The 12,998-nt window shown below is 34.6% G+C and overlaps 1 protein-coding gene across 2 annotated transcripts in view; it reads right to left on the bottom strand.

The window, feature by feature from the left end:
• Window positions 1-2,470: 2,470 nt before the first annotated feature.
• Window positions 2,471-12,998, bottom strand: part of LOC149167838 (light-inducible protein CPRF2-like) — a 53,688-nt gene continuing 43,160 nt past the window's right edge. The window contains exon 6 of one of the 2 annotated variants that reach the window (XM_089433185.1): window positions 2,471-3,412. In XM_089433185.1, the coding sequence (XP_089289311.1) occupies window positions 2,999-3,412 (414 nt within the window). In that variant the 3' untranslated portion in view covers window positions 2,471-2,998. The remainder of the gene's footprint in view (window positions 3,413-12,998) is intronic. The other variant, XM_089433186.1, reaches the window with a different exon arrangement.

The following is a 12,998-nucleotide window of genomic DNA, read 5'->3' as shown; positions in this document are numbered from 1 at the left end:
AGATATAAAAATGTAAATGTATATTTTGGAACTTTTAAGTATAATTTTATCAGATTTGTTGTGACGAACTATCGAGTGGAATATCCAAGTCAATATACAAACCATTCATCCTCATTTTACTATGGAGAGAATCAACATGTATATAAGATTTGTTATAATATCATAAAGGGGCAATAAAGACGCTACTTCGGAAATAAACTTCAATCTTTGGTACTATTGAGAATATTTTAAAATATTCCATAGAAATTAAATAAATAATATATAAACTAATCATATATATAAATTTTAGAAAAAACATATAACAAAATTCTTAACTATGGAGATTCATCCCCACTTTACTATGGAGAAAATTAATTTGTAAATAGGATTTTTAATAATATCAAGCACCAACATCATGGCCTCTCAATGCTAGATGACACAACTCATTTTATATTATATTTCTTTTTTAATCAATCAAATTAATTAAAAGGGCAAAAAAGACATAACTACTTTTAAGAGAAATCTCAACATTCCATGCTATTAAGAATATTTTAAAATATTCCATAGAAATTACATTTCTTTTTTAATCAATCAATTTAATTAAAAGCACAAAAAAAACAAATACTTTTAAGATAAATCTCAACCTTTGCTATTGTTAAGAATATTTTAAAATACTATGTACAAATTAATTAAAGCTTTCACTTAATAATTATTGATAATTAGATAATAAAAAAATATAGAAGCTCTATTCCAAAACTTTGGTGTGATTAAAAGGGAAAAATGACAAAAATACTTTTAAGATAAATCTCAACCTTTGATACTCTTAAATATTTAAAATACTATGTACAAATTAAATTCGTCTTCCAATTAATATTTATTGATAATTAAATTAAAATTTTAGAAACCCTATTCCAAAATAGACATAACAAACATACCTTTTGATGTAATTGGCAACTAGAAACAAAGTTTAAAATATATTCCACCAAAATTTTCAACATAAAAACTAGGACAAACATTACAAGATGCTTCCAATCAATATTATGGAACCAAAACATAGTCAACTTATGGCTCCAGCATAATTAATAAATGATAGATTATATATTGGGGTTTTCGCAATGCATTATATTAGATATCTTTTTTGGGATTCAGTGCAGAATCTTTTAAGAGTTTTAGTGAAAATGACTAATCTTCAAGGTACACAATGTCACCCCAACTGCAAATAGTATAGCTAACAAATAGCAAAACACTAACATAACCACATATATAAGATTGATATAACTATACAAAACCACCATAAATCCATCTCAACCTCACATTTAATACATGCAGAAGAGAACAAAGAGAAATCAAATGACAAACCCATCCATACTTAAATATTGGAGTTAAAATGAATTTAGAGTAAATATATAGTGGTTATCCTTGTTATTATGGTGATGGTCTCATTTTCTTAGTTTTTATTTTTATTGTTAATAGTTGATTTCATTAGTTTAATAATAATTAATTGATTTTATTATTCAATTAACACGTTGATTACAAACCCGACAAATTTGAGTAAAATACATTTTATTTTATATAAAGGAAAAATTAAAATTGTAAAATAATTAAAATAATCATAATTAACATCAACAAAGATAGTTTAATTCAATTGACCATGTTATGAAGTATTATGTAAATCATGAACTTCAAAATTATATTAAAAAAATACAAAAAAATATACCGAAATTATACACGAATAAAACTCTTTGACAAAGAGTATAAAATCCGCAATCCAAATAAGATAACTCATAAATAATTAAAATGCTATCAAATAATAATCAGATTAAAACTTTTTAAAATAATTAAAATGCTATCAAATAATAATCAGATTAAAACTTTTGTAAAATTGTTTTTTTAAATGTAGGATATATTAGAGTTCTGTAATTATTGTACCTCCGTTCTGTAATTATTGTACCTCCGTATAATAGTCAGAAAATTCAATATGTCCATAGAATGATTAAAGCAACTCATATTGGTAATACTTTGTGTTCCTGAAAGCCATTGGAGTTGCTGTCTTAACCAATTTGGATGCTCTTCAACAAAGAAGCTGATTGAATAGATCGATTCATGAGTATGATACATTTTGACAATGGCGTTGGCGTTCAGGCTTATTCTATCTATTGATGATCACACTAACAGTTTTTTTGCTCAGAATAAACTATTTACGAATGATTTCCAACAGGATCAGGGTAACAGAATGCCTTTTCTGTTAGCAACTAATAAATTTGACAGAGTTCTGAGCCACGTGCCATAAAAGGACAATAATAGGCATTCTGATCACGTGCGAATTAGAGTGCATTTAATTTTGTGCCATCACTATTCTATATGCTAAAAAGATTTAGATGACCATGTCTCTCCAGCATTTGCATTTGCCACATGGGCTCACAGAACCTGAGCCCATGAGCCCGCAAAACAGAAAAATCAGTACGACGATGCACAAACAACCTTCAGCATATGATGATTTAAATACCTCAAGAAAGTAACATAAATTATATAAAACATTCATTGATTTAATGAGCTGTCGATGTGGAAATAGCCAAATAAAAACAGGCCGCATTAGATTGGCCGAAACTTACCCCCAACAACGATGAAGTATAACCAGAGTGCCAAAGAAATCATAGATGTTATAGACACAACAGATAACACTAACCTTTCTTATGATGTAACGATTGCAACCTGTATATATGTAATGACTTCCCTAAATTTCATTTGTAATTTACACATGCAGCTTTCTTGTCTCTGGGAATCAATGAATTTAAACTTGCCAAGAAAATATTATAGTCCATTGTTGTGCGAGTGCAAAATCATGTACTGTACAACTAGAGCAGGCCAAATGGATATTTTCAGACCTAACTTTGCCATTTTTTTCTACAATAGTTTGTACCCGGATGGCACGTTGACCTTTACACTCCACATTGGATGGAAATTCAAATATAATTCTGGGAACATCTACAGCTAATGAAAGATTAGATTGACCAGTAGCTTACTGTCCACCATTCTCAATCCGAGGTGAGCCTTCAGTATCCCAGCCTCCACTCCATGGCGTGGATCCACAGGCAACTCCCCCGCGAATTCGCTTCTGTAAATGTTCTAAACTCGCAACCCGTTGCATGGAGGGTGTCCGCCCCATTTTGGTTCCAACATTATGTGTCAATACCTCTTTACTCCGATCATTTATATTTGATACATCGCAAGTCATTCCTTGAGTTGAGACTGGCTGTCCAGGATGTGAGTATCGACTCGAATCCTGCGGACCAGAAGTTACAGGTGATTCTATTGGACCACCCATATATCGCATGCCAGAAGCTTGTGAAATCTGGGTTGTGTTTTGAATTGAATGATTTACACCAGTTGCCCTGGCTACCATATCTTCCGCCATCTTCACCTGAAAAGCAAACTACAAAAATTGAAGTAATTGGCAGAATTGAAAGCTACCTGTAGACTTTGGCTTGAAATTTTCATGACTTTCGGAGTTACTGGCCGTAAAACAGAATTAATTTCCACTTAATGATGTGTAAAAATCAAAGATGAACAAGCAAGCCTGTTTCAAAATACGATGCAAAAGAACACAAACTGTGAAATTGTGATGCCCTATGACCTTTCATAGATTTAAAGCTTACGGAAAAACACTGAATGCTTCTAAATAGTCAGTTTGTAAATTCTGATATCAGCTAATAACCATCCAGGATTTACTTCTAAGTTAACAATCAGACTAAAGACCGCTGGTAAAATAGCTTAGATTTAAAGCTTACGGGAAAACACTGAATGCTTCTAAATAGTCAGTTTGTAAATTCTGATATCAGCTAATAACCATCCAGGATTTACTTCTAAGTTAACAATCAGACTAAAGACCGCTGGTAAAATAGCTGGCTACGAACGTCTGTAAAACCAAAAAGAAGCATTTAACTTGCAAGTTCAGGCAGATCTCGAATTGGACGATACATGTGCTATACCAACCAAAATGATAAAGACTTAAATTAGTTATACTATCTTACTATCTTGTATCCTTTGTACTACAACTGGACTATCTTGGGGGTATCATTATGTAGGTCGGTCAAAAAAAAAAAAGATAGCTATAAAATTCTAAGCATGTCACTGGTGTATGTACATTCCAATTTTTGTGTCTAAGTCACTTGACAAGTGACACAGACATGGAAATACAAGTGTCCCACCTGAGACAGGCAACCCCAGAAACAAAACATGTAGTATATTGAATTATTACACATACAAATATATATATATATTGTCTCAACCCCAGAAACAAAACATGGAGTATATTGAATTATTACACATACAAATATATATATATATATATATATATATATATTATTGAATTATTACACATGCAAAATTGAAAGAAATATAGACCGGTTCAAATTTCTTAGAATTTAGAAATTAAAAATATTTACAATTTTAAATGATTATGATACAAATCCAATCACACAACTAGTGCATATAACCAAAATACATCTTCAAAGAGCCTCTAAATGGCCTCTAAAGTCCAAAAAAAATCACGTTACAACAAATAACTAGTACAACATATATTAAGAAGAATTTCGGCGTAAATCACATGTAGAAAACTTTTGTCGAAGACAAGTTGAGGAGCCAGATCATGGCTGCCAATTACATAAGGAGAGCAGATCATCCAAACAGCTAGGTTGATTAGGTTGACCATCAACGGCTATCTAAAACAGCTAGATTAAAAATCATTGCCTAATCTTGAAATCCTCATCATTAATATCACCCTCTAAACATTGAAATGAGATAGAAAAAGAGTAACATGTCAAATAGGATTTTTTTAGTGATGGTACATTTTTACTAGGGTTATGATAGAGGAGTTCAACAATCACCACTACCAACATCGAGGTATATAGAGGGTTTGGTGCTCTTGATTTAATGTTAATTCCATACACTCATAGATCACAGAATCGAATGAAAACGTTGCAATCCCCCAGATATTGAAATTTTGAAAGCTGTGAAGTGTGCTAGCTTTTGGGTGGGATCTAAAATTCTACTTTGTCCATATGAAATCCAATGAGGTTGAAGCCACTCTCAAAAACCCTGAAACAATTAATGGTAATGTTAAAAATTAAGTAAAACGATTTATTTTAAGAATTTAACATTACCATTAATTACATAGCATTAGTAGGTCCTCGACAAATCCACTTCCCAACACTTGGAATTCCTTCTAACACTGCTTAGTGCCCTTCGCTGCACCCAAAAATCTCTGAGAGCTCCAAACCTGTGACTGATTTGCATGAGAATGAGGAGAAAAACCAATTTTAAGAAACCATGGGCCAATTTTTCACTGTAGATGTGTCTGAATTATGGGACACGAATAGGGCTTATGTCAAACACATGTCATGCATGTGTCGTGTCAAGCACAAGAAATTAGTTAGACACAAAATTAGCATATGACACCCCCCATGTTTGTGGCACAAGGAACCCGCCTCTGCCTGGGAATTAGATTGCTAAAGTCTACAATGGTGTACATACTCTACCCCTCTGGATTTGAACCTGCGACTGCTTAGGAGGAAACACATGCTCTTCACCATTGGGCCCATTCAAGTTGTACAAATACTCAATGAATATAGTGTACAGTTTATATCTAAGTTTCCGGATCCAGCAACAAGGGGGCCAAGATCCCCGGATCCGAATCGGCAGGAATACGTGTAAAATACGGTAGGTGGCGGATCTTGCAATTTGGGAAACGATCCTCTTCGCCAGAAATGGATCCTGATTCATTTGCCGGAACACGCGGATGTAGCTCGTTGCATCTATGCAAAATGGACTAGCGTTCAATTTGGTGTGTTCCCCTTATTGGCAACAAATGATTAAGGCAGTTAATGAAGGGCCAAAAGGGTAGAAAAGCGTTGGATATGAAAAGGTCTGCACTACTTTGTTGGCATCAGAAAGACAATCCGTGGATAGATAGCTACAAACAATACGAGATATATGAGCAGAAACAGGGGTGTCCATCATTTCTGATGGATGGAGAGACCAAAGAAACCGTCCATTAATTAATGTTGTTGCAGTATGCCCCCAAGGGGCAATGTTTTTGAAGGTTGTTGATTACAGTAGAATAGAAAAAAATGCATTTTTCATATCCACAACTCTTATTGATGCAATAGAAAATGTAAGGCTACGTAATGTTGTCCAAGTCATTACGGACAACGCACAGGTTTGTAAAGTTGCAAGTTTGATTGTGGAGGGTCAATATGATCACATCTTTTGGACTCCATGTGCAGTACATTCATTGAACCTTATGCTTGCCAATTTTGGTGAGATTGAATGGATTAATGAAATATATGCGGAAGTAGAAGAAATCCAAATGTTCATAACCAATCATTCAATGTCCCAAGCCATATATCGAGGTTTTGCAAATTTGGAGCTATTGAAGGTACTTATATTTTTTAATCAATATTATTTCAAATTTGTATTGGAAATTCTTAATTTTAATTACAAATTTGTATATAATTTCTCATTTGAGATTTGAATTTTTGAAACTTGTAGGTTGTTGAAACTCACTTTGCCTTCCACACTCTTGTCATAAAGAGACTTGTGGAGGTGAGACAAACATTACGAGCAATGGTCATTGACCCTCTTTAGGAATCATGGAAGATTCCCACTTCTGATAGAGAGCAAAAAAACAAGTCCATCATTCTTGATGATGCATGGTGGGACAAGGTCCAATACTTTTTGCGGTTTACTGAACCAATCTTGACCTTGACCAGGACATTTGACACAGATACACCTTGCTTGGAGGAAGTTTATGAAAACATTGATAGTATGTTGGAGAGGATAAGAGAAATTATTAGGGCAAGTGAAAATGACCCTTTTGAAACATTCTATTATGAAATGAAAGACATTTACAAAAAGGTGGAACAAAATGAAAACACCAACACAACTTTTGGCCTATGCATTGCACCCTAAATATTATCATTCCAAAATTTTGTCTTTACCTAGTAGAATAGCGCCAAACAAGGATTCTGAAGTGGTACAAAAATACAAGACAACTTTGAGGAAAATTTAAAGAGATATGGGAGTTGCAATGGAAGTACGCCAAAAATTTGGAGGATTTGTACAATCTACTGGTAGCGTTTCAGATCCAATAGCTATGGATGATCGAGGTCATCTTGATCCTATTACTTGGTGGGGCTTCCATGGTGGGGATAACATTCATCTCTCCACTCTAGCCACCAGGTTGTTATCACAGGTTGCTAGTTCTTCGTCCACTAAGAGGAATTGGAGTACATATGGCTTCATCCATTCAGTGAATCAAAACAAGCTGGGAGCAGCAAAGTTGAAGATCTTGTGTATGTTCATTCCAACCTCTACCTTCTATCACATGTTGAACCGGAGTATAAAAAAAGTCTGAGCAGAATGTGAGATGTGGACCCTAAGATCTTTGACTTGAACCTGACACTGAATGCCATGACTCACCTCAACCTACTTGAGGATATTGTTCCACCACCAGTCCAGCCTACTAATGCAACTTCCTACATTCCAAGACCTCCATCATCTATTCATAATGTAGAGTTGCAATATGTAGAAGATAATGCAGATCCATTTGAGGATATGTAAATGTATTTACTATTATCATTTTTGTTACTTTGAATGAGGGAGGATGCATCATTTCAGTGTTACAGTCTTCACATTTATAATATATCTAATGGTGTCAGTTCTAAAAGTGTTTGATGGTTTCGGGGAGTATTTGATTTTTGAACTAAGCGTTTTTTTAAATTTTAAAAATATTATTATTTTTTTTTGTACTTGACATATCCTTGTCGTATCCAGATCCTGGATTTTCAAAAAGCTACCGGATCCGTATCGGTATCCTGGTAACTTAGGTTTATATATAGTTGCAACAACTTCCTTGTACATATTTAAAAATGATCATTTTTGTAATTATCTTCACATCAGCATAGATCCATGTTAACCTCATATCTCTATCTATGGTAACCCCAGAGCTATTAAGCTTCAAAAAGGATCAAATCCCTTGGAGTGTAGAATTTATTATCATTGAAAATGGATTTAAGCTGATTGTAATCTCACTCTATTTAATAGAACTCGGAGCTCACATGGATTACTATATTTGCACTGTAACAATATATCTATGTCAATATCATTTTTTTATACTATTTCTATTTACTTCCAGCTTTGGTATCTATCTATCATAATGGGCCTTAGAACTAACGCCTTTAAGCGCAATTAATTAGTATCAAACAAAATCACTCGTAACCTCTAGATATAGTCACCTCAAGCACTTCCATCCCATCCCTTATCTTTGCTAGAGCAAACACCAATAAAACTAATCAAGCCTTGTAATCACCTTAATGTCAATCCAGATTTGACTCTACAGCTTGTCTACCTGGAATCAAGCTTCAAAAAACCTACCAAACCCATCCTCCTCCTTTCAGTCTGAAACTTTCCCAGACAGAAGGTCTCACTATGTATATCATTTTTTTCTGCAACAGAACCTGAGTTCACTTCTGTTCTGCACTTTTGTACGGCATTTGGTACCTCATGATAAGTTCAAAAAAGTCAGGATTTTCAGGTCAAACTAATATTTTATAGAGAAGTAGATTTTTCACTTATAAGCATCTTTTTCCTCCTGTCGTTAAACAAACAAAACTCCTCGCTGATTTTCAGTTATTTCCACCATCTAACTATCTTTAGAAAAAATTATTGTTCTGAAGGGCTTTCTTCCACATCTACTTTCTTTGTTTCAGGGCTCCCAAAAGGGCATGTATGGCTGAATTGGAATGCTACTCAGTTAATATCAGTGCCCTTGAACAAATCCTTGCCGGTTAGGCTGAAAATCAAACCAGGATCTGCAAAACCGACAACTGACAAACGAGGATCACAGATTTATTTTCACCAGGAAGCAAAGGTCAAAATAACTAAGTTCAACCGCAGCATCAATGGTGAAAAAAATTAGTCTTCGTTACAGCCTTGAGGCACATATTTCAAGTCTCAGCCTGAGATTATTAACATAGATGAGATCCTAATTACCGTAGCACTGCTCTATATCGGTCACAATTGATCACTGCACAAGACGTTGAGCTGTTTAAGTTTCAAGTCAAGCTTGAAATTCCAGAACAGAATTAGGTACTTAAGATCAAGTTTCCTTCCAGTGTCCTTCCTAGACTTTAAAAAAATGGAGACATGCCTAAAGTGGATTCTTTGGAAAGAGAAAATAATATGGCCATATCCGCTGAAAACAAACTTGGATCTAATAACAGTGCCAAATTCAGTTCCCACAACACCAATGCTTCTGCTGAAAACAAACTTGATCTGATACCAGTGCTAATTCCAATTGCAACAAAACCAATGCTTCTTCCTCACAGCCTTCCACCTTCCATCCAACCCTAATAGACAACGAACCATCTTGATTTGCTGGTCAAGGAAAGTAGAAGAATTATATTGTTATTCCACTGAGAAGTGCACACATAACAACCTGAACTAAAAGATGCAGAGAATACAGTTGACAATCTAGTTGCTTGAAAACTGCAGCCTATCCAGACAATTTACACCATTCAGCGAGTCCCAAAAGTTACATTCTTCACCCAAATTTGCCAGGTAAAGGGCCAGTTGATCTCTCTAATCATTGATAATGGCAGTGAAGAAAACCCCGTAGCTCAAGTACTAGTTTCAAGGCAATGTGCAATAATTTTTGAAAACAGTCCCTTTACAAATGCAGTGCAATGAAGTCACCGCAGTTGACTATATTTAGTTCATTCTTGGGTGTTCTGACTGTTATCACTCAAAATTAACTTCTCAAAAGCTCACCTTAATTGATTCAGAGTCGACAGTTTGAGGATACATTAATGATTGATTCAGCATCAAAAGTTCAAGGATACATCATAGATTATAATTAATATGGCATCAACAGTTCATGGATATATTATAATTAACACAGCATCAGCAGCTCATGAATACATCAATAATTGATTCGGCATCAATAGTACTTCAACTAGACTTGCCACATGGTCGCAGATCTTTATTCCGAGTTAAAGATTGAACATGTTTCTTGCATCAGATCTTCCAAGCATTTTTCTTCAAAGATCACCACATACTCATACTAGAATAGAGTATGACATTTTTGGGAGTCTAATATGTTTCCCATGTTTGCATGCAACACACAAAACTTGGTGCATGCATGAAAAGGAGAGAGCCTCAAAAGGGTATTTTCAAGATTTGTTATTTTGGGAAATTTTCTATTTTTAGAAAATTCATATTTTTCAGTTTTGGCAGGAATCAAAAACATGAAAAGAAATAGTTCAAAAGCATGGTTCCTACATTTTGGAAATCGATCACATTTTTGGATAATTTTTGTGGAGAATAGCATGTGTACCAATTTTGAAGAGAATCAGAGAAGATGAAAAATTAGCATTTCTATGTTTTGGAAACCAATCACAATGTGGATACTCTTTATGAAGTAGAGAATGTGTGCCAATTTCAGCGAAGATTAGAGATCATGAAAAATTAGATCCAAATTAGGGATTTCTATTTTTAAAGAAAACGTTGGGCAGAATGGTTGTTATCTCCCCCACCCAGATTCAATTCCTTGAGAGTGACATGATGATGAGAAAATATTGTTGTAATGGCTACATGCCTATGAATATTATTGTATTGACCCTCACTATTGCCCTCAGGCTGAGAGGGGATGATTTCCCTTGAAAAAAAAAAACTAGCATTTCATATAAGTTAATAGTATATATATTTTAAATTATACTCACTATTCATATCAGATTCTATGTTATAGAATATAACATAAAGTGCATAAATGGGCAATTTGAGGCGCTTATTAGGCAATTCAAGGTGGCTAGCCAATGAAGACGAGTCTCTCTCTGATTACCCTTCGAGTTGTGGCAACCTATACCCTGTGACCATTTCAAAGAACGAATTTTAGTATTGCAGAGAAACTTCAAATCTCATCAACCAAACCAGTAAACCAAAAATTTGAATAGGGAATTTCTTTAATTCTAACAAGGAATTTCAGCAAATTCCCAAGCGAATTTAGTTCCAATACTAATGGAAACGACATTCTTTCTATTCAGCCGAATTTAATGGGTGAATTTAAACAAGATTGTTCGCCTTTCCTCAAAATTCTGCTATTTTCAAACTTAATGATGGAATGTAGCCCAACACGGTGACTTAACCTCAAGAAGACCTAAAGAAGAACACTGGCATGTCTGCAATGCTACAACTTATCCAAGACATGAATAACTACATGATTTCCTTCGACAGGAGAACAGTTACGAATGCAGCCCCTGAATCCTCCTTTCCACCTCTACCCAAACCCCCTTCTCAACCTTTACTTTTGAATGCTTCATCATCTAGCTTGGGGTGTAACTTTTGTGATGAGATTCATGATATGGACCCCTCTGAAGTTTTTATACTGACGAAAGGTCATTTACAACGTAAAAAACATATGCAAACCATAGCAACCCTTGATTTGACTGAAAACAATAAGAAAGTCATTGTTGTTTCAAGAAGAAATCGAATTTTCACACCCAAAACATGTCAAACCTACCCCAAAAGACAACACAAATGTTGTTCAAATTAGGAATGCAACCATCTCTTCTGAGGCTGGAAATTTTTCCATGTGTAACCAAAAACACTAAGCTGATTGTGTTGTACACTTCCTTCCCAACACCTAACTTCCCTTTATAAGATATTGTAAATGCCATACTATTTACAAGGCTATAATGACCATGTTTGATGCTTTCAGGTCTCCCGAACAGCAAAAAAAATTCTTAATAAACCCTTGGCTGTCATTTTACTGCCCAAGAAACAATTTCTTCCCAAGACTGCCCAAACAAATGTTGTATCCCAAGGACCTAGAGAAAGAGGTAGTTGCTATTAGTTATCTCAAGACCATGCAGAGAAACCCTCCTTTTGTGTGTCCATGAATGATTTTTGATAGAATAGCACATTGCTGCGTTGTAAATTTGTGGATGAAGGTTTTATACCCTTATGTCCAAAATTGTCATGGAACAACTTGGACTATTTAGTACTAAACTTCACTAACTAGTACTGACGGAACTACTGCAAACATACTTGTATTTTATAAAAAGCAGCAATCCACCATTGGAGAAGTCAAAGGCATACCTTTACTCATGAATTTTTTCCAAGATTAAAATAACTTGCAATTTCCAGGTGATAGACATGAGGGTGGCATGATTCGAAAAATTTACTGGTGGCTATTTGAGCCTTGAAGGCACTCATTTAATCATCCCTTATAATCTGAAAAACATCATTGTTAGGAGGGAACAAAGAATTAGCCCTTACATTGAATGTCTCCCACAACCCAACATTAACCATGTTGAGAATCGAGCAAATTTTGGTGCATACTAAATCTTCACCAAAGAGGATAACGCTGATAGCATGGAGCCCATACTCGATTGCAATATCAGGTTTGGTACTTTCACTTTGATGGGGTTTCTTCAAGTGAAGGATGTGGTGCATGCATTGTAGTATACTCAAACTTGGGCAAGTTGCATCACTTTCCAATCGACTAAATTTCACATGTACAAGTAATGTAGTTGAGTTTGAAGATTTCACTTTAGGATTAGATGGAGTTGACAAATTAAGATGTAGTCATTTCCCTCTTGTCAGTGATTTTGAACCAACTATCAATTTAGTTAAATGCACATCCTCTCTGACAACTTCCAAGCTTTTGACTTTTGGCCCTTCACAATCAATATCACTCAAATTTCCCCTGCAGAACACTTTTCTCTAGTTATTAGATTTCATATGTTATAACTTTTTTATGGGATTGACCTTTGCATTCCCATAGTGTTTTGATACCATTGTACTTAGCAATCCCATTGACCTATTTGAGATTGTTTGTTCAATATTAATAAAATTCTTCTACCCTATCTTATCTCCTTCAAAACACAACTTAAAAGTTATTCTCAATTGGTTTGGGACATCATTGAGAATTTATTCCTCTTTAATTGAACTCACATCGGTGG

This window comes from Pinus tabuliformis, chromosome 5_1, assembly GCF_031772625.1.
Source record: "Pinus tabuliformis cultivar Carrire ecotype Pingquan chromosome 5_1, CPIR1, whole genome shotgun sequence".
NCBI lineage: Eukaryota > Viridiplantae > Streptophyta > Pinopsida > Pinales > Pinaceae > Pinus > Pinus tabuliformis.
The sequence above is the reverse complement of the archived record's forward strand: the minus strand, read 5'-3'. Positions and strand labels throughout refer to the sequence as shown.